At 47.7% G+C, this 24,263-nt stretch overlaps 9 protein-coding genes and 1 non-coding gene across 10 annotated transcripts; 9 read left to right on the top strand and 1 right to left on the bottom strand.

Annotated features, from left to right (window-relative positions):
• Positions 1-38: 38 nt before the first annotated feature.
• ASPWEDRAFT_44819 (uncharacterized protein) lies at positions 39-769 on the top strand. Its single transcript, XM_040836360.1, has 2 exons — positions 39-355; positions 405-769. The coding sequence occupies exons 1-2, from the start codon at positions 155-157 to the stop codon at positions 450-452; spliced, it is 249 nt and encodes an 82-aa protein (XP_040684517.1). The 5' UTR covers positions 39-154; the 3' UTR covers positions 453-769.
• ASPWEDRAFT_44818 (uncharacterized protein) lies at positions 420-1,630 on the bottom strand. The gene is made up of 5 exons (XM_040836359.1): positions 1,455-1,630; positions 1,075-1,406; positions 965-1,026; positions 698-913; positions 420-645 (listed from the first exon to the last, which is right to left on the bottom strand). The coding sequence occupies exons 1-5, from the start codon at positions 1,546-1,548 to the stop codon at positions 603-605; spliced, it is 747 nt and encodes a 248-aa protein (XP_040684516.1). The 5' UTR covers positions 1,549-1,630; the 3' UTR covers positions 420-602.
• A 234-nt stretch (positions 1,631-1,864) lies between these two features.
• ASPWEDRAFT_71899 (uncharacterized protein) lies at positions 1,865-3,769 on the top strand. The gene is made up of 2 exons (XM_040839209.1): positions 1,865-2,343; positions 2,396-3,769. The coding sequence occupies exons 1-2, from the start codon at positions 1,975-1,977 to the stop codon at positions 3,662-3,664; spliced, it is 1,638 nt and encodes a 545-aa protein (XP_040684515.1). The 5' UTR covers positions 1,865-1,974; the 3' UTR covers positions 3,665-3,769.
• Positions 3,770-3,802: 33 nt separating this feature from the next.
• Positions 3,803-5,014, top strand: ASPWEDRAFT_672800 (FPP/GGPP synthase family protein). Its single transcript, XM_040838897.1, has one exon. The coding sequence runs from the start codon at positions 3,940-3,942 to the stop codon at positions 4,918-4,920; it is 981 nt and encodes a 326-aa protein (XP_040684514.1). The 5' UTR covers positions 3,803-3,939; the 3' UTR covers positions 4,921-5,014.
• ASPWEDRAFT_672801 (serine hydrolase domain-containing protein) lies at positions 5,015-6,954 on the top strand. Its single transcript, XM_040838898.1, has 4 exons — positions 5,015-5,624; positions 5,671-5,790; positions 5,841-6,102; positions 6,150-6,954. The coding sequence occupies exons 1-4, from the start codon at positions 5,108-5,110 to the stop codon at positions 6,928-6,930; spliced, it is 1,680 nt and encodes a 559-aa protein (XP_040684513.1). The 5' UTR covers positions 5,015-5,107; the 3' UTR covers positions 6,931-6,954.
• A 5,160-nt stretch (positions 6,955-12,114) lies between these two features.
• Positions 12,115-12,203, top strand: ASPWEDRAFT_t195. The gene has a single exon. It is a non-coding gene; the product is annotated as a tRNA-Leu (tRNA).
• Positions 12,204-12,541: 338 nt separating this feature from the next.
• ASPWEDRAFT_175939 (uncharacterized protein) lies at positions 12,542-13,953 on the top strand (the record flags this gene model as incomplete). The annotated part of the gene is made up of 3 exons (XM_040831437.1): positions 12,542-12,700; positions 12,755-13,289; positions 13,331-13,953. The coding sequence occupies 3 exons, from the start codon at positions 12,542-12,544 to the stop codon at positions 13,951-13,953; spliced, it is 1,317 nt and encodes a 438-aa protein (XP_040684512.1).
• Positions 13,954-14,054: 101 nt separating this feature from the next.
• On the top strand, positions 14,055-14,479 carry ASPWEDRAFT_672729 (uncharacterized protein). The gene has a single exon (XM_040838896.1). The coding sequence runs from the start codon at positions 14,163-14,165 to the stop codon at positions 14,436-14,438; it is 276 nt and encodes a 91-aa protein (XP_040684511.1). The 5' UTR covers positions 14,055-14,162; the 3' UTR covers positions 14,439-14,479.
• Positions 14,480-15,502: 1,023 nt separating this feature from the next.
• Positions 15,503-18,475, top strand: ASPWEDRAFT_54199 (uncharacterized protein; the record flags this gene model as incomplete). Its single annotated transcript, XM_040838026.1, has 4 exons — positions 15,503-15,524; positions 15,892-16,126; positions 16,176-17,858; positions 17,908-18,475. 4 exons carry the CDS (start codon positions 15,503-15,505, stop codon positions 18,473-18,475), a joined length of 2,508 nt encoding a protein of 835 aa, XP_040684510.1.
• Positions 18,476-21,371: 2,896 nt separating this feature from the next.
• ASPWEDRAFT_71892 (uncharacterized protein) lies at positions 21,372-23,784 on the top strand. Its single transcript, XM_040839207.1, has 2 exons — positions 21,372-21,421; positions 21,477-23,784. The coding sequence occupies exons 1-2, from the start codon at positions 21,394-21,396 to the stop codon at positions 23,672-23,674; spliced, it is 2,226 nt and encodes a 741-aa protein (XP_040684509.1). The 5' UTR covers positions 21,372-21,393; the 3' UTR covers positions 23,675-23,784.
• Positions 23,785-24,263: the final 479 nt, after the last annotated feature.

Genomic DNA, 24,263 nt, shown 5'->3' with positions numbered 1-24,263 from the left:
CACCGAGTCAACAAAGCTACAACAATCCCTATTCAAAAGTTGTTATATCCAAGGTGAGCAGCACCATCAACTCATGAAATCTATCTGATTCCTTTGGAGGAATTGACATAATAAGTCATCTTTATGACGACGTGATCATAATAAAATCTCCACCATGCTTCAACAAGTCATCGTCTGCACCGTTCTATGGGCGATATATGTCTCATATCGGACGATCTGGTCTGGACCTCGTTACCAGCATCTGAGCACATCCAAAAAAGTTGTCTTTAGCGTTGGTATGGTCTGCGCTATTCTTGGCCTCTGGGCTGCATTTGCTGTCGTGATTTATACTGTCAAGCGAAATGGATTGAGTTGGGTAAGTGTCGAGCAGAGAAATTGTTCGTTTTGTTGCTAACTCGTATTAGTCGAGAGCTTCGAAGGGTAGGAAGAAGGTCCGGATACCGAGGTATTAACTCCGGATTGGACAGGGAAGGGGTTAATTTTTCTGGAGATGCGTTCAAGGATTGTTCCAAGTTGACAGAGAAAGAAGTTCCATTCTATCTTGTATATTTATGTAATCATGATCGTCAATCTATGTACTCTACCAATTGCCAGCGCCTGATCTAATTGAGGTACTTCTCGAAGTAGTCGGCAATTTGAGCGTATCTAGTCAAGCCAGTTAGCTTCGTGCATTCTCTCGAGTATCAGAATAACATACCCTCGGATATACTCCGCAAGACTTTCCTCGCCATCCAGGTTGGCGCGAGCTCCCATCCAGCCGTGCCACATCTTGTCGTACGTCTCGATAACCCCGCCAATTCCATTCTTGCCGATGATATCCTTGTAGCCTTGTACTGCCTCTGCAGGTTCGTCTTTCGAGGCGAGGACGATGTGAGGGATGGTCAGCTTTTCGGCGTCGGCGGCTTCCATGCGTCTAAAGCTTTTGTTAGTTTATGATTTATTGTAACGAGGGTGAATCACGTACCCTGGGTGAACTTGAGCAGACACCGCAAATGGTGTGTTAGGTCCGGAGGAAAGAACAGTAACCTAGAAATGTCAGCATTGTCTGGCTATCGAAAAGAATACCAGTATTACCTTTCCACCCCAGCACAAACCAAGAGCACCCCATTTCTTGACAGTCGGGAACTTGGTCTGGTATTCTTTGATCGCCTCCAAAAGAACCCCCACATTGTTTGGGATCGACGCAGCTGTAGAGACAAAACCCATCAAAAGCTTTTGTTTCTCCTCCGTGTCGGCGGGAAGCCATTCATGTTTGGCAGCCTCGCCTTTGAAGAAATCGGGGACTAGGACGACAGCGTTGAGTCTTGCTGCGAGGAGGTCGGCTCCTTGGATGGTTTGGCTGGCGAGTCCGAAGATGTCGTAAATGTCGACGATGCCGATCGACGCGTCTGTCGAGCCGGTGACGTCTGCAGAATGATTAGATTGTGCGTTGTCATCAGGCTGGATAGTCTTACAAGTCTTCAGATCTGCGATGGTTTCCCATTTGCCCTTAGGGGTGTATCCCTGAGGGATAACAGGTGGGATTGTTTTGCACGCTTCGCAAGACATTTTCTCTTCGATGGGTCAATGATTTCTGTACAGATGTTCGAAGGAGCGAGAAGGGGCGGGGTAAGGCCTGCCTAAATATTTGTCCATCTCGGATTTAGGAGTTTGCTGTCGTCGGTGATAAGCACTAACACACCGGGACCGGGGATGCTAAAGATAAGCTCAGCCAGTCAGGCTGTGTGTTTGGTGCGGCCTCTATATGAATGGGCTGTCAGTGGAAAACTCCCCCACCTGGAAAGCCGGAACCGGGCCGGAAACGGTTGAGCCCCCATTGTTTAAAGAAAAACAGAGTTGAATAACTTCACTTTAAAGACAACAACACAGGGAAGGTCTGCAGAGTGGTAGCACTTTCGATGCCACTGCTGCTCTAACAAAAATCAGACAGGCCAGGTCTGGTAGCAGCACACAAATTCACCCCTCCCAAGCAACATGGAGAGAGAAAGCCTTCCAAAATGTGACACAGATATCGATACTGGTCCAGGCACTGTGTCACCAGTCGATAGCACTCTTGTTGAGACCTCAGACCACGAACAAGTCATACAGACCAAGGAAACCAGCCAGGAAGAGACCATGGACAAAGCATCAGAAAACAAGTCGGACGTCGAGTCAGGCCCAAAGGACGAAGCGCCGTACTGCGTCCTCTCGGAGGGGCAGAAAATTTTCATCATGCTGTCTTCTTCGTTTGCGGCGATTATCTCTCCTATTTCGAGCAGCATCTACTATCCAGCCCTCACTTCGATTGCAAATGATATGCACGTCACCATCACCTTGATTAACTTAACGATCACGACGTACTTGGTAAGTGCTCGTTGCAACTCCATGATAGTTTCTGACTGAAGGCTTCCTACAGATCTTCCAAGGACTCGCCCCCTCTTTTATCGGAACATTTTCAGATATCCACGGCCGACGCCCCGCATACCTCATCTGCTTCATCATCTATCTCGGTGCGAACATCGGCCTCGCCTTACAAAACAACTACGCCGCCTTGATGGTCCTTCGATGCCTACAAGCCTCAGGAAGTAGTGGAACAATCGCCCTTGGCAGCGCCGTGGTTGCGGACGTATCTACCCGGGCAGAGCGTGGCAAATATATCGGATATGCGACGATGGGAACGACACTTGGCCCATCCCTAGGTCCTATCATCGGCGGTCTTCTCGAGCACTTTCTAGGCTGGCGATGGATATTCTGGTTTCTGGCCATCTTCTCTGGCGCTTTCTGTGCTATCATCCTCATGACCTTTCCCGAGACCTGTCGCACGGTGGTTGGGAATGGTTCCGTGCCTCCTGCTCGATGGAATCGTCCACTGTGGATGGTATTGAAAGAGTGCCTTGGGAAACCCGAGAAGAAGGATAGTACGGATGGTGAGAAAACCTTGCAGCAACGAAAAGAACGACCTAGTGTTCTCGCAGCCGCACGGATCGCTACTGAAAAAGAAGGCGGACTGATTCTGATCTACGGTGCACTGCTATACTGTGGATTCATGGTGGTGTTGAGTACATTGACCTCCCAACTCGCGAGTCGCTTCGGATTCAACGCCATTCAAATTGGCTTATGCTACCTTCCATTTGGAATTGGGAGTTTGACCTCGCGATGGACAGTGGGAACTCTGCTCGACTGGAACTTCAGACGCGAAGCACGACGCCATAACATGCCCATCGTCAAGAACCAGCAACAGGACATTCGCCATTTCAACATTGAAGCCGCCCGATTGACAATCACAATCCCACTTGTTTACGCAGCATGTTTCTGCATTATTGCCTACGGTTGGGTGATGCAGTATCGAACATCACTGGCTGGTCCACTGGTGATGCTCTTCTTCATCGGTCATCTACTCTCCGGAGCTTTTACGTCTCTGAGCACGTTGATTGTCGATACCCATCGCCAGAGTCCCGCGACTGCCGTTGCTGCAAACAATCTCCTTCGCTGCTTGATGGGAGCCGGTGCGACTGCTCTTGCTTCGCCGCTGATCGACCGCATCGGTATCGGCTGGACCGCAGTATTCATTGCCGGAGTGTGGGTGGTCTTCAGTCCGTGTCTGTGGGCTGTTTTTGTCTGGGGACATAAATGGAGATATGCATTGCTGGCCAAGGAAAGAGACGGCGAGAACGTTGAAGCCTGACGGCACTGGTGGCACATAAATATCGGTTGCTCCGCTAAAAGCATAGAATTATGGAATCGGGATGGCTTTTTCTAGTTAGCAATAGTTGCAGAATGATATTCGGCTATTTACATTCGTATCTGCTTGCCACGTGTTCTTTCAGCGCCAAAGTAACAAATTTCATTGGCTATTTGGGTGGAGTGTGTTGCACGAAATGGAGGGGCACGACAGCTTCTTCCTCTTAATTCAACAACAACCATCCCGATCACCTTATTCGGTCTGCTACTTGAGCCATCATGGATCAGTCTCATACATCTCAAGAGCCTTTAAAAGGTTCCGATACCACATTTGGAACCGTGAAATTGAGCAACTCGCCAATAACAGCCCCCTCCTCGTACATCCGGTCCCTGTCATCCAAGAGTAGCTGCTCAAAAATCATAGACGCGTTTAACGTATGGCTTCACGTTCCGATCGACATCGTGGATGTCCTCAAACAAGTCTGCGAGGACCTGCACAACGCCTCATTAATCCTGGATGACATCCAAGATGAATCTCCCCTCCGACGAGGAAACACGGCCACACATCTCGTCTTCGGTACAGCGCAGGCTATCAATGGTGCAAACTACATGATCATTCAAGCTACGAAAACTATCAATTCTCTCAAGAATCCAGCGATGATGATGTCGTGGCTGGATGATCTCGAAAACCAGTTTGTCGGACAGAGCTGGGACGTCAAATGGCGGGATGAAATGCACTGTCCGAGCGAAGAGGAGTATTTCGCTATGATTGATCTCAAAACTGGGATTGTGATTAAGAAAATCCTCCGGTTGATGCAGGCTGCCAAGAACGATGATGGTGCTCATCTTGATCGTCTGGCTCAGCTTCTCGGGCGCTGGTATCAGATCCGTGACGATTATATGAATCTCCAAGGAGCGGAGTATACGAGGGGCAAGGGGTTCTGCGAGGATCTAGATGAGGGGAAGATCTCCTTGATGCTTGTCAAATGCTGTCATTCGAGTCCCGTGAATCGAGATATCATCATGGGCATCTTCCGGAATCGGTTGGGATCGAGACAGACTCCGCTGCCTGTGGAATGTAAGATGCAGATTCTGAACATGATGGAGAAGAGCGGGGCGCTTCAACAGACATGGGAATTGATAATGGCGATGAAGAAAGAGATCGAAGAGGAGATCGGATGTGTGGAAGTGCATTTTGGGGAGGAGAATGCCATTTTTAGACTGATGGTGACTGCATTGGGGGATGTTCCTGCACCTTGAATGAATAATTGATATTCTATGATATGTCAAAGAGATTCACATTCCTGGCGAACTGACTATATCTGATATTGCATTCCTCGTGCATATCACATGCATATATTGATGATGTGTAATGATGACACCTATACGGAATGTATAAAACAATTCACGCCTTCCCTTTCTTTTCCCACCGTCTTTCAACCTCAAAATGCATCCTCTTGTTCTATTCTTCTTCTTCACAGCATGTTTAGCCAGCAAATATTGCCCCCTTCTCGGGCCAGTCTTCCCTGCTGCCAAACATCTCTCCGACAGTGAATCATTCGCAGCAGCCAAAATACATCTATCAAACACCCTCGACAAAGCTATCAAGACTTCATCGATTCTGAATTCTAATACAACTTCACTGTCTCTGCAGTTATTCTCAACTAACGATGTAGACCCACTCCTGGAATACTACTACACCGCGCCGATCATTCAAAACGCCACGACCGGTGTGACAAAAGTAGATGCGGATTCAGTCTTTCGCATTGGCAGTGTGACCAAAGTATTGACTATTCTTGTGCTGTTGGTTGAAGAGGGAGACGCAATTTTTCATGAACCCATCACCAAGTACATTCCAGAGCTGCGGAATGCAGGGGTTGCAGATGATGAAATCGACAGCGTGCGATGGGATGAAGTGACAATTGGAGAGCTAGCGAGCCAATTATCTGGGATTGGTCGAGATTGTAAGTTCCTCTATATTCTTGATATTGATATTATATTAATTTTCAGATGGCTTCATCGATCTCTCACGCTTTCTGCCCGAGTCTCAACAAAGGGCGCTGGGATTGCCTGCGCTGCCAGAAAACGAGATTCCCCCTTGTGGGTCGTTAAGAATCTGTACCAGAGCTCGTACGTTATATCTCTATCTCTATCTATACTTATACTTACTAACTGTGTAGAATTCTTCGAGGGAATGACAAAAGAACATCCTGCTTTCCCGACGTCTTCAACGCCAGTCTACTCCAACGCAGCGTATGAGATTCTCGCATTCGCCCTGGAAGACATGAAGAACCAGAGCTTTGAATCTCTCCTTCAGAGGGACATCATTAATCCACTACACTTGCATGGCACGACATACAGCAAACCGCACGACAAATACGGCGTCATTCCCAGAGATCCCACCTCCAGCTTCTGGGATACTGACTTGGGCAATGTATCTGCGTACGTATATCTCCATCATCATATCTTCCTATCTAATGGAATATCAGGGCTGGATCAGTATATTCTACTGCCACCGACATGGCAGCTCTAGGACGAGCGATTCTAAAGAGCACACTGCTCCCTAAACCCATGACAAGGCGCTGGCTGAAACCCGCCTCGCACACTTCATCCCTCGACTTGGCAGTCGGGTGGCCGTGGGAGATATTATCGTTCAACCAGTCTCGCACCCTCGATCTGTATACGAAACTTGGCGATGTGGGAGATTATTCCGCGGTGTTTGCCTTGTCGCCGGAGTATGGCTTTGGGTTCATCGCAATGGTCGCGGGGGATGATTCTTCTGATGTTACGAGACAAGTTGCGGATGTTGTTTCTAATGCTGCTCTTCCTGCGCTGGAAGATGCAGCGAGAGAAGAAGCTTGTTGTCGCTTTAGTGGGGAGTATGCTACTGACCAGGCCAATTCGTCTATATCCATCACCGCCGACGACGGACCCGGTCTCAAGGTCGAACACTGGATTAATAACTCAACAGACATGTTCGACTCATTGAAGACTCTCGCTCAACCAATCCAACTGTCAAATGTCAGCATCCGGCTATATCCAACCGGGCTAGAGACTAAGAACCGAGTCTCATTCCGGGCTATCACGGTGGATCCTTTTGCTCCTCCTGGCCTGGGGCCGGTTACATCTTCGTGCTGGTCTTGGGTACTAATAGATCGGAATCTGTATGGGAGTGTCGGTCTTGATGAGTTTGTCTTTGATGTGGATGATGAGGGGAATGCGGTTGCTGTGACGCCACGGGGATTGCGGGTTTCCCTTGAAAGGGTTTGAGATATATTGATATAGAGGATTTATATAATAACTATAATTAATGGTCATCATGGAGATACAATGGATGTAGCTGGATATAAATTAGCCTTATCATCAACCATTCCATCCAGTATAATATGAATAAAAATCATAATAAAGTGCGAAGCAGGACATGTTCTCAACCCGGGCTGATAATTTGGGCGAATAATTACATATTTCTTCCCAGTTAGGAAAGAATCATGGTCAAACCCATCCTCGAATCAGAAAACGTTGTTTGGCGCTCAGCCTCACAGCCTCACAGCCTCGCCACGTCACTCCATCTTTGCTCCGATCAGCCTCCTCTTCCCCTCACTCCTCGTTCGAAGTGTATCTCCTTTTTCCCTTTTCTGATAGACTACTATGAATTACCACGATGAAGCGATCCCGCCCTCGTCCTGACATCTTCACGATTGGCTGGATCGCCGCTCTTCCTGTCGAGCTCACAGCAGCCAAAGCAGTACTGGATGAGGAACATGAACACTGCCACGAGTTTTCTCAGTATACCCTCGGTCGCATTGGCTTCCACCAGGTCGTTATTGCTGTCCTCCCGTCTGGTCAGATCGGGACAAATTCCGCCGCACGTGTCGCAGCCGATCTGAAGTCCACCTTCCCTGGTCTTAAATATGGCCTGATGGTCGGTATCGGTGGTGGTGCCCCCAGCCACAATGCCGATATTCGACTGGGTGATGTCGTCGTCAGTCAGCCACAGGGACAGTATGGTGGAGTGGTCCAGTATGACCTTGGAAAGACAGTCACCGGGGGACTCCACTCTCGCACTGGCTTTCTCAACGCACCCCCAGCTGCTCTTCTCACGGCAGCGTCTCAGCTCCAGTCGGATCAAAGCAGAGGCAGGGATAATGTTACAAAACATCTGTATGCCTTTGATCATCTCCCGAATTTCGCACGTTGCAATGCTGGCCCAGATATTCTCTTTCCATCCTCGTACAATCATGAAGGAGGCCCAACATCGTGTGATAGTTGTCGCACTGACATGGTAGTCTCTCGAAGCCCTCGTAATGAATCAGTCATTTACTTTGGAACGATTGCATCTGGTAATCAAGTTGTAAAAGATGGCATGACAAGAGATAGGCTCAGTGCTGACCTCGGCGGGGTTCTTTGCTTTGAAATGGAGGCAGCAGGCCTGATGAACTCTCTTCCTTCTCTGGTCGTTCGTGGGATCTGCGATTACGCAGACTCGCATAAGAACAAGACGTGGCAGCCAGTGGCTGCTGCAGTTGCCGCTGCCTGTGCAAAAGAAATCCTCTCCTTTGTTCCTGCTCTTCATGTTCAGCAATTCAAAGATACTGACATGCAAATTGTCGTTTCGACAGAAAGTCGCGTGAAGGATTCAGCAGAACACAGGCAATACTTCTTGAATCAACTGAGCTTCAATCAAATTTACTCTCGCCACACCACAATAAGAGCTGCGCATGTCAAAACATGTCGATGGTTACTGAAAAGGTCCGAATACCGAAACTGGCTCGACCCAGCCTATTTGAATGAGCATAATGGCTTCTTATGGATTAAAGGGAAACCGGCCGCCGGAAAATCGACCATAATGAAATTTCTCTACATGGAAACAAAGAAGAATCATCCTGATACCATCATCACATCATTCTTCTTCAACGCTAGAGGTGAAGAGCTGGAAAAGTCAGTCATGGGAATGTACCGATCTCTCCTCTACCAACTTCTCGAAGCACAGCCTGATCTCCAGCCAGTATTCGATATCTTACCACAGCAATCCTCAGTTAATGACGAACCCCATCAATGGGACATGGAAACCATCAAGTCTCTTTTTGAGAATGCAGTGGAAAACCTGGGACAACGCCCCTTGCTGTGTTTTGTGGATGCTCTCGATGAATGCGAGGAGGACTCAATACGAGACATGCTGTACTTCTTCCAGCAACTAGGAGAACGTGCGATTTTGTCCCATAGGCAATTCTACGTCTGTCTTTCAAGTCGCCACTACCCACATATCTCAATCGATACGAAAATAGAGCTCGTTCTGGAAAACCAGGAGGGCCATCAAGAGGATATCACACGCTACATACAATCAGAGATGAAGGCAGGAAAGAGCAAAATGGCAGTCCAAATCAAGGCAGAGGTTCTCGAAAGAGCTCAAGGAATCTTTCTCTGGGTGGTCCTCGTCGTACAGATCCTCAACAAAGAATACGACCGAGGCCAGATTCACGCACTTAGGAAGCGACTAAAGGAGATCCCAACTGGACTACACGAATTGCTGCAAGATATTTTGACCCGAGATGCTCAAAACATAGATCACATGATCCTATGTCTTCGCTGGATCCTGTATGCAACGCGCCCTCTTAAGTGTGAGGAGCTTTACTTTGCCATCCTATCCGGAATTGAGTCTGATCCAGAGTATCTGACAGAGTGGAGTTCTGAGGAGACCACCGAAGATATCATGGAAAGATTTATCTTGAATTCTTCCAAAGGACTTGCCCAGAAAACCAAAACAAAAAGCTCCACCATCCAATTCATTCATGAGTCGGTTCGGGATTTCCTTCTCAAAGACAATGGCCTCGACAGACTTCAGTCAAACCTCAGCAAAAACTTTCCCGGTTCAAGTCACGATCATTTAAGGGAGTGCTGCTGGAGGCATCTGTCGATCGACTTTTCGGTCCACTTGTCTCTGCCATCATCACTCCCCAAGGCCAATTCTGAGGATGCAAAAACTCTCCGTCAAGCAGCTGTACAAAAGTTTCCTTTCCTTGAGTATGCAGTACAAAATGTCTTTTATCACGCGGAAACGGCAGAATCCCATGGAATCCCACAAAATTCGTTTATCGAACGCTTTTCCTTTGACAAATGGATCACCATGAACAACACTCTAGAGAAATATGAAGTACGGCGGTATACACTTAGTGCAAGTCCATCATATATATTTTCGGAGAAGGGTTATCCAAGTCTTATTCGAACACTGCGCAATATGGGGTTCAAAATGAATGTTATTGGTGAACGGCATGGTAATCCACTACTTGCAGCATTAGAATGTGGTCATCTTGATGCTGCAAAGGCACTTCTAGTACCTTCTACCGATGATATACCCACTACATCGGAAAGCTTCGACGTGAACTCCCTCCACAAAGGCAGCACCCCCTTGTTTTGGGCACTGGAGAAGGGTCGTATAGAGATGGTGAAACTATTGCTTGATAATGGTGCCGACCCAAATATCGCACGAATGGAAAAGAGTTCCCTATACTGGTCAATAGAAAATGGGCATCTACAAATAGCAAAGCTATTGCTTGAAAAAGGTGCAAGTCCAGATGGTTCGGATGGTTATGGCCATACCGCCTTGTTCTTGGCAACTGAGAATGGACATATAGAAATAATCAAGCTGCTCCTTGAGAGTGGTGCTAACCCGAATATCTCGTATGTGATTGACAGTCCCCTATGCCAGTCAGCTCGCAGTGGGTGTCTACAAGCAGCAAGGCTCTTGCTTGAGAAAGGTGCAGATCCAAATGGTGGAGATCATGATTTCAAAAGACCTCTATGCTATGCAGCAGAGCAAGGAAATATGGAGTTAGCGAAGCTACTTCTTGAAAAGGGTGCAAATCCAAATACTCTGCAGATAAATTTTCGCATGTCAGCTTGGAGTCCCCTATTTTTTGCAGTCAGAGGAGGAAACGTGGACATGGTGATGTTGCTGCTTGGGAAAGGTGCAGATCCAAATCATGGAAATCGCAAAAGCTTATGCTTTGCAGTAGAACAAGGTAATATTGAATTAGCGAAGCTACTTGTTGAGAAGGGTGCAGATCCAAATGGTGGAGATCATCAAAACAAAAGACCTTTGTGCTGTGCAGCAGACCAAGGAAACATGGAATTGGTGAAGCTCATTCTTGAGAGGGGTGCAGATCCAAATGGCCAGGATAAGCTTGGCGAGTCAGCCATGCACCTAGCATCTAGAAGGGGGCATGAAGGAATTATCAGATTGCTGCTTGCAAATGATGGTAATCCAAATATTCAGAATCATTCTGGTCGCACACCACTGTTTGAGGCAGTAAAGAATGAAGAATCGGTCAGATTACTCCTGCAGAATGGTGCCAATCCACATATTCAGGATCATTTTGGTCGCACAGCACTTTTTGAGGCAGTAAAGAATGAAGAATCGGTCGAATTACTACTGCAAAATGGCGCCAATATAAGTGTGAAGGACAAAATGAACAATACGCCACTGTCTCAATCAATGATAGGAGGGCATGAGGCAGTGGCTATGACACTCCTTGAGAAGGCTACATGTCAAGACTACGCAAATCCAAATACTTTGTTACTTGAAGCAGTGATTAGTGGATATGAATCAGTGACTAGGATATTACTCGAAAATGGTGTTGATCCAGATACCAAAGATCACAATGGCATAACGTCACTATCATGGGCAGTATTCAATTTCCGATTTTCAGTGGTGAGACTATTGCTCGAGAAGGGTGCTCATCCAGATACTCCAAATCATATTGGCTGGGCACCATTGCTCCTGGCTATTGAACACGGGGATGGTGAACTGGTAAAATTACTGCTTGAGTACGGTGCAAATCCAAGACTGGAAGATGGCTCTGGCAAGTCACCGCTGTCTTGTGCCGCAGAGAATGGGGATCAAGTGATAGTAGACCTGTTGCTTCGAAATAGTGGCTCTGGTTGAAGTTATATTTGTATGATACAACCCTTGGACATGGGAGCTGGTTATGGAAGCTGCTTTGTAAATATACTGGATGTTTTTCTGCTCTTTGAGCGACCTGATCGTATCTTTATATTATATCAGAATGTCTTTCCGTAACGCTATAGACCCATCCGTTGGTTTTGCCGAGAACAAAGTGGTTAGGATAATATTGTTCAAGCAATATTAATAAAGCATCAGCTTCGGTAGCATAGAGTATGGATTTCTCTGCGTGGCGGATTCGATAAATATATTTTAATAACTATATATATTGATCATGAGATTGAAGCATCGAACGTCAAAATACCGTTTATTTTGTCAACGTATATCGCACAGCCAAGCTTGAGGATTATAAAGCCCAGCATCAATTATTTACTATCTACGTAACTACATATCCGTGAGGTTATCGATTAATGAGCCAGTTCATCATCGGTAATCTGTCTGCTGTTTTCTTTCTTAGATTATTAAATCCAGCATGACTAATTTAAATCAATTCTGGCAAGATGGCCGAGTGGTTATGGCGCTGGTTTTAGGTTTCCAATCACCAGTTGTGCGAACTTCGTGGGTTCGAATCCCACTCTTGTCATTATTTTTTGGTTCTTTTTTTCTCTTTCTCCTTTTGTTTCTATTATGCTGCCATGTCGTTTCTGCTGTTATTTTGGCCGCAATTGGCATTTTTTCTCGGGGAAATTCTTTTTCTTTCTAATCTGCTGCATCTTACAGAGTGACCTGTATCGAGGCTGGAAGATGGGGAAAGGCGCCCGCCCGCCCGTGCCTCCCACTTAGCGTCTCCGAGAATTTGCTGGGCTACGCGATGGCCTTCTTGGCCTCATTTACCAACATTCCTGCTAACTTTGACAATGAAGACATCCCGCTTTCGATGTTAATTAAAAAAAATAAGAATTTAATCAAACGCTATTACATATGCCAAGTTTGCAAGACCTCCCGCCAGAGCTCATTCTGTGGGTGTTCAGGTCACTTGGCAACATTGACGATGCGCTTCATCTTGGATTCAGCTGCAAGCGCCTGTATGGGATATTCGATGACCCGGCGAATCAGAATGATATTATGAAATCTATCATTGTATGCAGTTTAGCTCTTCAGGTTGAGATTGATATCGGGCACTGACTGTCATAGCAACGACCAGGTCATCATAAATATGACCTGCAGCTTGATTGTCTAGATCAATTTTACACTGATCGTGCAAAAGACTATGTCCATACAGCACAACTTAGCAACGCAAGGTGCCCTGATGCGAAGATTATTGAAACCATGCAATCACCGTCTAAGCACCTGTTCTCATCACGAAATGTGGTCTCAGGGATTGTTCGCCGATGGCACGCTATGAAGGTTTTATTCAACCTCTACTGCAACTCGTCTGTCCGCAATTCCTATTTGGAGAGCTATATCCCTTATCCGGGGAGAGATCCCGAGTCTGGCCAGGATGGGATGCCGTCGAAAAATGACCCCCTTGCACCACCCTCTGGTGACATCTGCGACGACTTCAAGAAATTGACGCCCGAGCAAAAGAATCGCACATACGAACGTTTCTATAAAGTTCTCACGGCCCACTGGGTGGCAGTTGAATTTGCCTGGTTGTCTAAGATTCGTATCTACAAGGATTTCGCAGAGCGCGACCGGTTCCACGACGAAGTGACAGAAATGTGGACTCGTAATGACGACCGCAGCGTGCAAGAAAAACTCGCATTGAAGTTGTCGAGTTTGTCTGGGTCTTTTTGGCTCGGAAGATTTTCCACAGCCCATCTCCTGTGCTCGAGTGGTTTGACAGTCCCCAGAATCCGTTTCCGTTCCAGCCACCTTTTGTTCCTGGTGGCTGCCAGCTTGAAGGCTGGTTAGGGAATATCTTGGGAGATATGGAGCTTAATCGAGTCCCCGAAATACTCGCTGACCCTATGTGGATCCGATGGCTCTCCGATAATTTCGTTGAGGAAGTTGCCGAATATCTTCGACCGACGCATATTATTGAGCTCCTGTTCCTTTTTACATGGCATCCTCAGAAGCCATGGAAGGATAGCCGGTTTGAATATTTGCGCAAACTAGGCTTTGCTGATGGCCTATACGGAAGGACATTGGGAGAGGATCATCCGTACAGAAGGGAGGCTCGCTTCTCAATTGATCTTCTTGACTATGCTGTAGTCCCCGACTTGGCTTATGTGGGGTCCTTTGAACAGGAGGAACTGTTGGCAAAACAGCAAAAGCTCGGATTTCGATCTCCGTGGGAAAGAATCGATGAAGATAGGGTATATGAAGAATGCGAAAACCAATGGTTTGGCTATAGGAAGTGGAAGAATTGGGCCTTGCAAATGAGAGGTTAGATCTTGTTCCGCGATGAAAATCCAAATCAAATCTTTGACCGTGCCATTGCGCTTGAGCAATTGCATACATATGGCTGGTAGGGCAAATATCTCGAGGGGATCCGATGGAATTATGACATCTTCGATATCCTGGGGTATTTGGCTTTTGTGGAGATATCACCACGAATATTCTGTGAAACTGCCATCAGAAGAATGGTGAACAAATTAATATGAGAGGCGTCGGGTGGAAGAGTATACGATTTAGTCATATGAGGGAATATTTGAACAACATTCCCCTCAGAAACATCCCAGTAAAGCAACTGGGCAGTGGTCGTATCATTTTCCTAACTAGGATTGCTATATTTACGACGTACACCGCACTACTGTGCAATCATGTAATGGCCCCTATGGCCCCCAACAATGCCGTGTCATTCTGTGTCGATCATAGCCAACTGTCAGGAGAAGTGTTTCTAAATAATAGATCCAACAAAATATGTTGTCTTTAACGGTCAACACCATCCTTACCGACTATAAATAGCGATGCTCCGTGACTTGGACAAGACCCTTCGGTGGACCCTGCCGAGGCTTCAAGGCAGCAACTGACGAACTCTGTTTCTCAAGCTTTCGACTAGCCTTCCTGGCACCGGAACATCCTGTAGCCGGGAGCGGCCAACGGAAGCTCCGAATTCCGCTTCCGAGTTGCGAGGTGTGGATATGGTCACGTGCGGTACAGCCTTACACAGCCCACCCGTAGGCGGAGTTAGAGGCTGTTTCATTGCAGACGATGAGAATATTTTGAACATGACGGTGTGCTACTCTGTAGATCTTGATGCTTCATGGGCAGTGGGAACTGCCTCGTAGTCGTATGAGGATTTGTTGCTCGTAATCGTAAATTGTGCTGAAATTAGTTGTGTTCTAAAAGAGTTTATTAATTTGCGCGTGGGTTTAAGCTCTCTTCATTGGCCAGGTATTACTGTGACCCACCGTGTCACAAAGATTTGAAGAACGCCAAGCAATTCTAGCACAATTCTTTGCCGGATCAGACGAGTTATTACTGATTCTGTGGGGTGCGAGTCAAGATGCATTTCGGCTGGACGATGGCATTGTTTTGTGTATATGAGCTTCTAGGCTCCGCGAACTGGAAATGCACTGTGTTATGGGGCAGGACACTCAATGATGTGGTCAACTCCATTTGTCTCAGCCTCATGCAGCCAGTGAGATTATGGATCATAGCCACTCAACCATGTCCAGTGTGTCAAACAAATCAAAAGGCAAACTGAATAAACTCTCCCTGTGGGTGTAGTCAGACAGACAGGAGTTTCCCATTTGGGTGATTGCACTGACAACGGTAACAAATACAATAAATACCACATCTTTACCCTGAACAATTTGGTGATCCGCCAAGCTCATACCCACCACTGACCCAATGGTGAATGAGTGGGCCTGTTGGCCTCTGATCATTGGTCTGCAGAGCCGGGCGGACCCTGAGACTAGGCTACTTTGGGCAATTGACCATGTGATCCTGCCTGGATCTGAGCCTAGTCGGGACTAGCAGCGGATCTCTGTCATAATGGCTCTGCCCTATCGCGATGGTTTGTTGATCGTATTGTGTTATGCTTTTCTTTTCTCCAGTCTCTCCTTTCCGCCTCGCAGCCTCGCGCTGTTCGCTCCTTTCTGCTCAGCCTCATCGCTCGCTCTTTTTTTCTTCTTCTTCTCCCTCCAGTTTCGTATTCGCCCATTCTTTATTTCCCTTTCGCGACGTTGCTTAAATGTTCGACTGCCGTGTGTCTCCCTTGTGAGGTGTTTATCCCTTGCGTGTTGCGTCGCTTTGACAGTCTGGGGAACATTCCTCGAACACCACCGCCGACATGGTCGCTGCCAAACTGCATTACAGCTTCGACCGATGCAGAGACACCTTCTCTCGTCTTCTCATCCGATATCCCATCTTCCGCAACCTAGGATGGACGGCTTCGCGCAAATACTGGTTCGCTCTGCTTTTCATCGCCATTTTCAGCGCCAAGGTCCTCCACGTCTACTCCCATCTCAGTTCCCTTCCTTTGCCACAGCTTCTGGTCTGGGGTCCGACATTTTTCGTGCAGGATGTTTTGTGCATCTTCGTCTGCTGGGGCCTGTGTCGCAATTTCCATAACAAATGGGTCCGTATTTCGGCGGCGTTGGTGGCCGTCCCCGCTAGGTATGCTGATCGACTGCGATCCGCCTCCAATCTTGCTAATTTCGTCCAGTATCGCGATTTCCTTCATGTCTGCCGCTAATGCCTCGTTCTACATCACCACCGGTGCCGAAATTCACTGGCGCCAAGCTCATTCGTTCCACCGCGATTTCGCCTCGGTTAAGACACTCCTTGCCGGTTTGACTGGTGTTCTCATTATCGAAGCCGTATTCCTCATCGTATCCTGGTTTACCGCCACTTATCTTTACAACGGTGTGAGGGAGGTTTTGCGGGCCTTGAGCTCCTGCGTGGGATTTGCTTTCCGTTGCTGTCGGAGAAAGTCGACCCCTCTCCCAGACCCGGAGATTTACGAGCAAGTGGCCGTTGACGACTTTGACGATAAGAGCGACTCAGACTCGGTTTTTCTTCTGGGCGAGCCCACCAAGCCGGTAGAGAACAACACTCGCTCTACTCTCCTGAAACGTGCTGTCATTCTTTTCGCCGCTACTTATGTCGCTTTTCTGGGCTGCATCCGCCCGTCCGACTCTGCATACTGGTTTTTGTCCCAAACTCTCGTTGTTACGCCTTTTGGCGGCTCCCGACCCCATGGCGGCCACGCACTCGTTGATATTCCTGGTGCCTTGGGCGAATACAGCTGGTTGGGCAACCGTACGGCCCTGGATATCCCACCGAAATTCGATTGGTTGCCGGTCGAGGAGCTGCCTGGATTCCGAGACTGGTATGCGAATAAGAACAGCAAGGAGCCGTATCTCCACTACAACCCGAAGCAGGACCCTCTGCATGTCTCGAACTTGGAAGGTGAAGTCATCGAGCCTTACCGCAAAGCTCTCCATGATGGGAGTGTTAAAATCAAGCACGTCTTTCTGATCAAGTTGGAAAGTACCAGAGAGGATGTTTTCCCTCTTCGCAAAGACTCCTTCATGCACGACCGCCTCAAAAGCTCGTTCAATGGCAAGGTTCCTGACGAAGTTGAACAACGATATGCTAATTTGACACCAACGGCGGAGCGTCTGACCGGAACACCCTCTGGATGGAATGGAAACAATGTCAAGCCGTATGGTGGTATCCACGCCACAAACTCCCACACTGCCGGTACTTTTACGCTCAAGAGTCTGACGGGTTCAATTTGTGGTCTTTCGCCTCTGGTTGTTGACTTCAACAAGGAGTACCTGCACCACATTTACCAGCCTTGCATGCCTCACATCTTCGATGCTATCAGCGCTCAATACAATGGAACCGACAAGACTAAGGAGACCAACCGTACAGACGATTTCACCTCCTGGCCGTGGCGCACCGCGTTCATGCAATCCATCACTGATCTCTACGATAACCAGAACTTCCTGACACCTGTTCTGGGCTTCAAAGACTCGATTAATGTCGACACAATCATGGAAGACCGTGCCAAGAACCCCAAGTCTGGAACCGAGGAGGTCAACTTCTGGGGATACCCCGACGATGAGCTGCGAGACTATTTCCGTGATGCTCTCAACAAGGCCGAAGAGGACAAGGAACGCTTGTTCATCACCCACCTTACTGGTATCACCCATTACCCTTGGAACATGCCGCATGATGAGTTTGAAGAAATGGCTGGCTCTACGTGGCTTCCTTTCAACAAGAAGCTTGGCCGCTATTTGAACACTCTTAACTACATCGACAAGTGGCTTGCCGAGACCTTGCAAATCCTGGAGGAAACCGGGGCTGCCAACGAGACCTTGCTTGTGATAACTGGTGACCAGTAAGTGATTCAATGTCCCGTGTAGGGAATTTAGCTGACCCGATGATAGTGGTATCACACTTCCTGAGGATGGCGGTGTCACACCTTACGATAACCCTCACATCTCCAACTTCCACGTCCCATTGGTCTTTGCCCACCCACAGCTTCCTGCCATCGAAATCGATTCCCCAGTTACTTCGATGCAAATTCTACCCACTATTCTCGACCTTTTGCAAGAGACATCGTCCGTTGATGAAAAGGGCATGCGTGTCATCAAGGATCTGCTCCCGATGTATGAGGGCCAATCGATTATCCGACCACTCGTTCCTGAAGCCAACGGAAAGCAAGACTGGCAGTTCACCGTTATGAATACAGGAGGCACCTGGGTTTCTTTGCGATCTGCTGCGAAGCCATACCGCTTGGTCATTCCTCTCGTACCGGATGTGGAATGGCGATTCTCGAATGTTGAGACCGATCCTAAGGAGAGAAGCTACCTGATGTCCTTCGATCTTTTGGCTCTGATTGACCAGGCCAAGAGACGGTATGGCGAGGACGCCTACCAGTGGATCAACGATGCGGCGCATGTTGCTCAATGGTGGCTCAATGATAACTGGCGCCGTTACGAATACACACCATAGAGGGTGACTTGATCTACCTAAAACAATGGGCGTGCACCAATTCTCGCGATGCAACCCGACGACGTATATAAACTGCCTTTGATGGCGAAAATAACGGCGACCAATGCCTCATGAATATGCAGGCACCCGCTGCCACCACTCGACTTGTCATCATAAATTTGGTCAGCCAGTCGCAATCCTTACATATTACGTACCGAATGATCGAGCACCACCAAATCCTTGAAGATGAGACGTTTGACGCGCAACATCTTCATCCGAACATAACCGGGCTTGAACAGAACTCGTACAGAAACGGCCAGGGAATTGATGAACTTCCATTCGTTGCTTTCGCTAGTGTATCACCAACGGCGACTGCCCCCTTTCAAAGTGCATACATGGAGGCGAGCCTCTGGCTAGGCATTTGGCTCAAATAAATATTCGGCATGGTGTTCCGGAAATGCATGGATTTGTCTTTATTAGCGTTTGCGTTCAGAACAATATAATGACTGTATTACTATCATACCAACTTTTCTTCGTAAACTGTGCCACTAAATCTCGTTGATCATATTACCGGTGTACCTTAATCTCTAACTGAGTGTTTATATTGTTTTCTATATGGCATTTCTATATAGCCCCTTGTGTTATATCTAGTACATACGACCACAGGGTGTGGAGAACAGGGCTTCCCGTCCGCTCAGCCGTACTTAAGCCACACGCCGGCAGGTTAGTAGTTGGGTGGGTGACCACCAGCGAATCCCTGCTGTTGTATGTTTTTATATTTTTATATTTTTTGATATATATGGTGTTAATATCTCATACATTAAATAACACGACAATCTCAAAGCCGATTATCTGACTTGGAATACAGCAATCGTATAGACTGTTATGTATTCCTTTAATGCGCATACCCCTCCCTTATATAAATTCCAGTATATATGATCGAAGAATAGGGTCCCTCTTCCCATCCACTCAGCCATACTTAAGCTATATTAGAGCCATTCAGAGTCATCTACCCATGATTTTCTCATACCTGAACAGTCAGTATCAGTATAATAAATATACTGGGTGGTCAGACGCAACGTCAGTTGACCCAGACGTGGAATTACCCCGGACCAAAATAGAAGAATGCCTCTATAACAGTGTTGCAAGGCATCTACCATGGGGCTATCAGATATGAATGCGGCGGTTTTCAAAAGTCTATGTGGCCGAATTGAAATTATAGTCAACATGTATCACCACCATTCTCCTCCGTTCAGTATACATTTTCTATATCAGTATGAACACCCGGCTTCTGCACCATCAATTCCACAATCTCCCTATGACCCATCATAGCAGCAATCCCCAAGGGTGTTTTGTCATCACAGTCCCTAGGATTCAATTCGATGCCATCCTTGGCGAGCAGCATTTCAACGACTTCTCTGCTGCCGCAACCAGCAGCTAACACAAGTGGTGTTTTACTACTTTGGTCTTTGGCGTTGAGATTGATACCGTCCTTCCTGAGCAATAAGTTCACAATTTTCACATGGTTCCACTTGGTTGCTATATTTAGTGGCGTGTCATTCTCGTAGTCATGGGCGTTGACGTTCACCGCATCATTGGATAGCAGTAATTGTACCACCACAGAGTGACCTCCTTGGGTAGCAAATAACAATGGCGTAAAGCCTTGATGACTTCGACAGTCCAAGTCAACGTTGGGATGCGCAAGTAGTACTTTCATGGCCTTCACAGTGCCGTTGGACACCGCCAGGGAGACGGGCGTCATGAATCGAGAGTTTCTAGCGTTAATATCAGCGCCAGTAGTAAGGAACAATTCCACCGCATCACTGTGGTCCTCCACTGTTGCCATGATCAGTGGTGTGTTGGCGTTTTCATCGGGAAGATCAACATTGACGCCTTTCTCCAGCAGAAACCTCACGCCGGTCGTACACCCAGAAGAAGAAGCCCCTGACAGGGCTGAACGCCCGGTCTCATCCTGAACGTCTGCGTTGACCTGATCCGCGCTCAGCAGGAGATTGATCAGCTCTGCGTCACGGTTGTCACCCCAAACAGCCCACATCAGCGGCGTTTTCCGATCCCTATTATCCAAGGCGTTGGGATCGACGCGGCCGTCTGCAAGCAGCGTTCTGGTAACCGCGGGATGCCCACAGCTCACTGCACAGTGTAGTGCAGTACCCCCATTCTCGGTTTGGGTGTCTGGGATGACACGGGGGTCCTGAAGAAGCAACTTGACCACTGCATCGTGGCCTTCGCTGCGAAAGACAACGGGGTTCGCCCTTCATCATGGACATTCACATCCACCCCCTCGGTGCCCAGTAGTAACTGCACAATACTCAAGTGACCCATTTGTGTAGCAAATGCAAGGATGGTTCTGTCATTGTCGTCATCCAGATCTGTGGCATTTACATTTGCACCTTGGTCGAGAAACTCGCGGACTGAACCCTCGCATCCTGTGTTCGCCACTGTTACCAATCCAGCGCCTCCGAGTTGCTGGCTTTTACGGCAAAGGAAACCATTGAGGCAATGATAAAGACGTCGCGAGATCTGAACAAGAGCGTTGAGATCGTATTCAAATTCGACATGCTCGGCGATGGCCAAGAGGATTTCGTCGGGAAAATCAGACCACAGCATTTCTGCAGATATTATTTATCAATATATACTGCCCAGGAACCCAAATTGTGTGAAAGATGGATGGACTCGCATTGGCCGACATTGCCAAGCGCATCTCCACGATGGATTGCGACGATGTCTGTTTAGGCATGGCGAACGAGTGGACCCTAAGGAGCCGTTATCTCGTTGGTTCAACCGCTGTTAGTTGAAATACGAGTGATCTTCGCCGCTGTCATGTGAAACGGGTTGAACACGAGGTTTGACTCGATGGATTCACCATCCTTCTGCCGTCGACTGTCCAGGATCAAAATATTTCCCCAGAGTCTCCCACAATGGACAATTCGGAGACTGAAAATGAAGGTAAAAAGGATTAAACAGATGAATATGGTCAAGCCAAGGCTAATGATGAGCCAAGGACAGTGGGGCGCGGCGGTTGATATGCTGTCAAAAACCATCCAGAACAGGAACGGAATAGACTGGAATGACCCCGATACCCTTGCCATAGTGCACGACTTCGCCTGGGCATTCGGGCATGCTTCAGGATGGCAAGACTCCAAGGCCATGTCCCGAGTGGCCGAGTCGCGGCAGCGAGTCCTCGGTGCCAAACATCCTGACACGCTCATGTCCGTCTGCTGTCTCGCGGAGATTCATTGGCGTCAGGGAAAGTCCGCAACGGCTGTTGATATTCTGCTTGATGCGATAGAGACGATGAAGGAGGTTTTTGGCAGACAGGATCCAACGACAATCAGAGCCACAGGGATCTTGGCTGCCGCGTATTCCCATCTTGAGGAATATGAGAAAGCGGTACAGCTGCAGACGGCGCTGGTAGAGGACGCGGCCACAGTATTCGGACCACAGCATCCGGCAACATTGGCAGCAATGCACAACCTGGCATTGACATACCTGCGACAACAGCGCCCAGAGAAAGCAAGAGATCTCGTCGCCACTGCACTGCATGGCAGGAAACAAGTCCTGGGATTAAGCGACCCCAGTACTCTTGATTCCATCGAGATGATGTGTCAAATCCACACTGCTTTGCAGCAGTGGAAAGATGCAACCGAGCTGTACCCCCAAGCGTTGGAGCTTGCCACCGCTCGCTTTGGCGATAATCATCCTCGCACAATCCACATCGCCACGAACCTGGCCTTCGGCCTCCAAATGAACAGCAAATACCTCCCTTCCCGCGACCTATATCAGAAGACGCTACCTATGATTGTGCAGACCTTGGGATGGAGTGATCCGCTCACGAGTCAGTCGTATAACGAACTAGCATCTCTCCTTCACACAACCGAAAATTATCCAGACGCGGAGAAGCTGCATCGGTGGGTGTTTGATGCGCGAGATGCCATCGGCGCTGCCCACCCTTTGATGCTGACGTGTGTTGCCAATTTGGGCTTTGTGTGTCACTTTCAAGGGAAATACGAGGAAGCGGAGGCTTTCTACCGAAAGGCAGTGGAAGGAAACCAAGGGGCACATGGAAGCAAAAGCATCGATACGATCAACAGCATGAGAAGCCTGATGACCGTCCTCACCAGTCGTGGTAAATCCAAGGCTGCGGAGAAGATGGGTTGGCAGGTACTTCAGACATCGGACGATTTTCTTGGATCAGAGCACCTTGTGACACTCGATATCGCCAGTGGACTATCTTCCGCGCTTCGCTCGCAAGGACAATTCCACGATGCGGAAGAATTGAGTCGTCGAGCACTCACTGGATATGGGAAGATCTTGGGAAAGGATGATCCCGCAACACTGAGCACTGCCTACGATCTTGCGACGGCGTTGCACTATCAGGGCAAACATGAAGCAGCCGAGAGCCTGTTACACGAGATGCTAGAAGATGGAGAGCAAAGATCAGACGAGGCTTATAAAACGACTCTTCGTCTTTCCCACAAACTGGGGCTAGTCTTACTCTCCAGGCGGAAATACGAAGAGTCTGAGACTTTACTCCGGCAGACAATGGAGAAGCAGGACAGTCTGCTTGGTCCCGTGCATCCACATACTCTCGCTAGCACGCATGACTTGTCTATCGTCTTGTCTACCCGAGAAAAGTACAGCGAGGCCCAAGGCTTGGAAGAAGATTTGCTGAAGGCTTGTGGGGAGCATTTGGGTTCTCAGCATTATGAAACCTTGCGGAGTATGCAGAGTTTAGCCGATCTCCATCAGATCCAAGGCGACGATACGTTGGCCCAGCATCTCTACAAAAAGGCTATGGATGGGTATTCCAAACAGTCCAATGACAAAGACCTTGGAGTTCTTATGTGCGTGAACAACCTCGGAAACATTCTCAGACGTCAGGGAAAATACGACGAAGCAGAGGAAAACTATATCTTCACACTCAATGGATACGAACAACGACTTGGAAAGAGCCATTCTTTTACACTGGACTGTCTTTCCAATCTTGCCAACCTTGAACGAGACCGAGGAAAACATAAAGACGCCGAGGAGCTGGGCATGATCCAATTCGAAAGGAGACAGAATGGATCTCATGCAGGGAAGCGGCTTGCACTTATTCCACCAGGACTAGAGAATGTGACTGAGACCACCAGTCTCAACACACGCTCTGGTATATGGCCATGGGTGATGAATAAACAGCATGATGACTCTCGACTTTGATTTTTAGTGTACTTAACTAACCTAATTACCTCGTAGAGGATCCGCTGAAGAAGAGTCTGTATATAATTTTATAAACTTATCTTTTACGAGTCAAGTATATTGTTACTTCTAGGGGTTCTTTAAAATATATACTCTATAATGGTAAGATTATGATGCTCCTTCTTGGTAATTATATTATTAAATCTATAAGGTGAGCTGATGATATCCAGTCAAGAATCCTAATTAGTTATCCCTGTTAGTGAGGCTTGGCACAGGGTATGATTACAGCCTTGTATAGTTATTATTAAAGAAATCCTGGGATTCTGGACACAGCGCCCGCCATAGGGAGTTTTCTGATTATGATAAAACGCTTTGGGAAAGCCCTTTGGTTAAGGGAAGCCAACAGAGATACACCAGGAGACACCCAGCAACAAGGGTCAGTGATGATAATAGTAATGATAACTAGTAGTAAAACATATAATTTCCACTGTCAAAGTATAGAATCTATTAATTTATAAGCAGTAAATATCTCATTAGATAACACGTGGCTAATCTGCTTAAAGAGTATTTCCTAGGCTGCGGGTTAATAAAGGTTTATACACATTAATCT

Source organism: Aspergillus wentii, assembly GCF_001890725.1.
Source record: "Aspergillus wentii DTO 134E9 unplaced genomic scaffold ASPWEscaffold_8, whole genome shotgun sequence".
Taxonomy (NCBI): Eukaryota; Fungi; Ascomycota; class Eurotiomycetes; order Eurotiales; family Aspergillaceae; genus Aspergillus; species Aspergillus wentii.
This window is presented reverse-complemented; position numbering and strand designations above follow the sequence as displayed.

Bases quoted from the DNA above. Each gene is read 5' to 3' on its own strand.
- ASPWEDRAFT_44819 (XM_040836360.1), top strand. From the start codon at position 155: ATGCTTCAACAAGTCATCGTCTGCACCGTTCTATGGGCGATATATGTC. The intron at 356-404 runs GTAAGTGTCGAG...AACTCGTATTAG, and splicing joins AGCGAAATGGATTGAGTTGG to TCGAGAGCTTCGAAGGGTAG.
- ASPWEDRAFT_672800 (XM_040838897.1), top strand. From the start codon at position 3,940: ATGGATCAGTCTCATACATCTCAAGAGCCTTTAAAAGGTTCCGATACC.
- ASPWEDRAFT_672801 (XM_040838898.1), top strand. From the start codon at position 5,108: ATGCATCCTCTTGTTCTATTCTTCTTCTTCACAGCATGTTTAGCCAGC. The intron at 5,625-5,670 runs GTAAGTTCCTCT...ATTAATTTTCAG, and splicing joins ATCTGGGATTGGTCGAGATT to ATGGCTTCATCGATCTCTCA. The intron at 5,791-5,840 runs GTACGTTATATC...CTAACTGTGTAG, and splicing joins AAGAATCTGTACCAGAGCTC to AATTCTTCGAGGGAATGACA.
- ASPWEDRAFT_44818 (XM_040836359.1), bottom strand. From the start codon at position 1,548: ATGTCTTGCGAAGCGTGCAAAACAATCCCACCTGTTATCCCTCAGGGA. The intron at 1,027-1,074 runs GTAATACTGGTA...TGACATTTCTAG, and splicing joins GTTTGTGCTGGGGTGGAAAG to GTTACTGTTCTTTCCTCCGG. The intron at 914-964 runs GTACGTGATTCA...CAAAAGCTTTAG, and splicing joins TCTGCTCAAGTTCACCCAGG to ACGCATGGAAGCCGCCGACG.
- ASPWEDRAFT_71899 (XM_040839209.1), top strand. From the start codon at position 1,975: ATGGAGAGAGAAAGCCTTCCAAAATGTGACACAGATATCGATACTGGT. The intron at 2,344-2,395 runs GTAAGTGCTCGT...GGCTTCCTACAG, and splicing joins TAACGATCACGACGTACTTG to ATCTTCCAAGGACTCGCCCC.
- ASPWEDRAFT_71892 (XM_040839207.1), top strand. From the start codon at position 21,394: ATGGACAATTCGGAGACTGAAAATGAAG. The intron at 21,422-21,476 runs GTAAAAAGGATT...TGATGAGCCAAG, and splicing joins TTCGGAGACTGAAAATGAAG to GACAGTGGGGCGCGGCGGTT.
- ASPWEDRAFT_672729 (XM_040838896.1), top strand. From the start codon at position 14,163: ATGAGAGGCGTCGGGTGGAAGAGTATACGATTTAGTCATATGAGGGAA.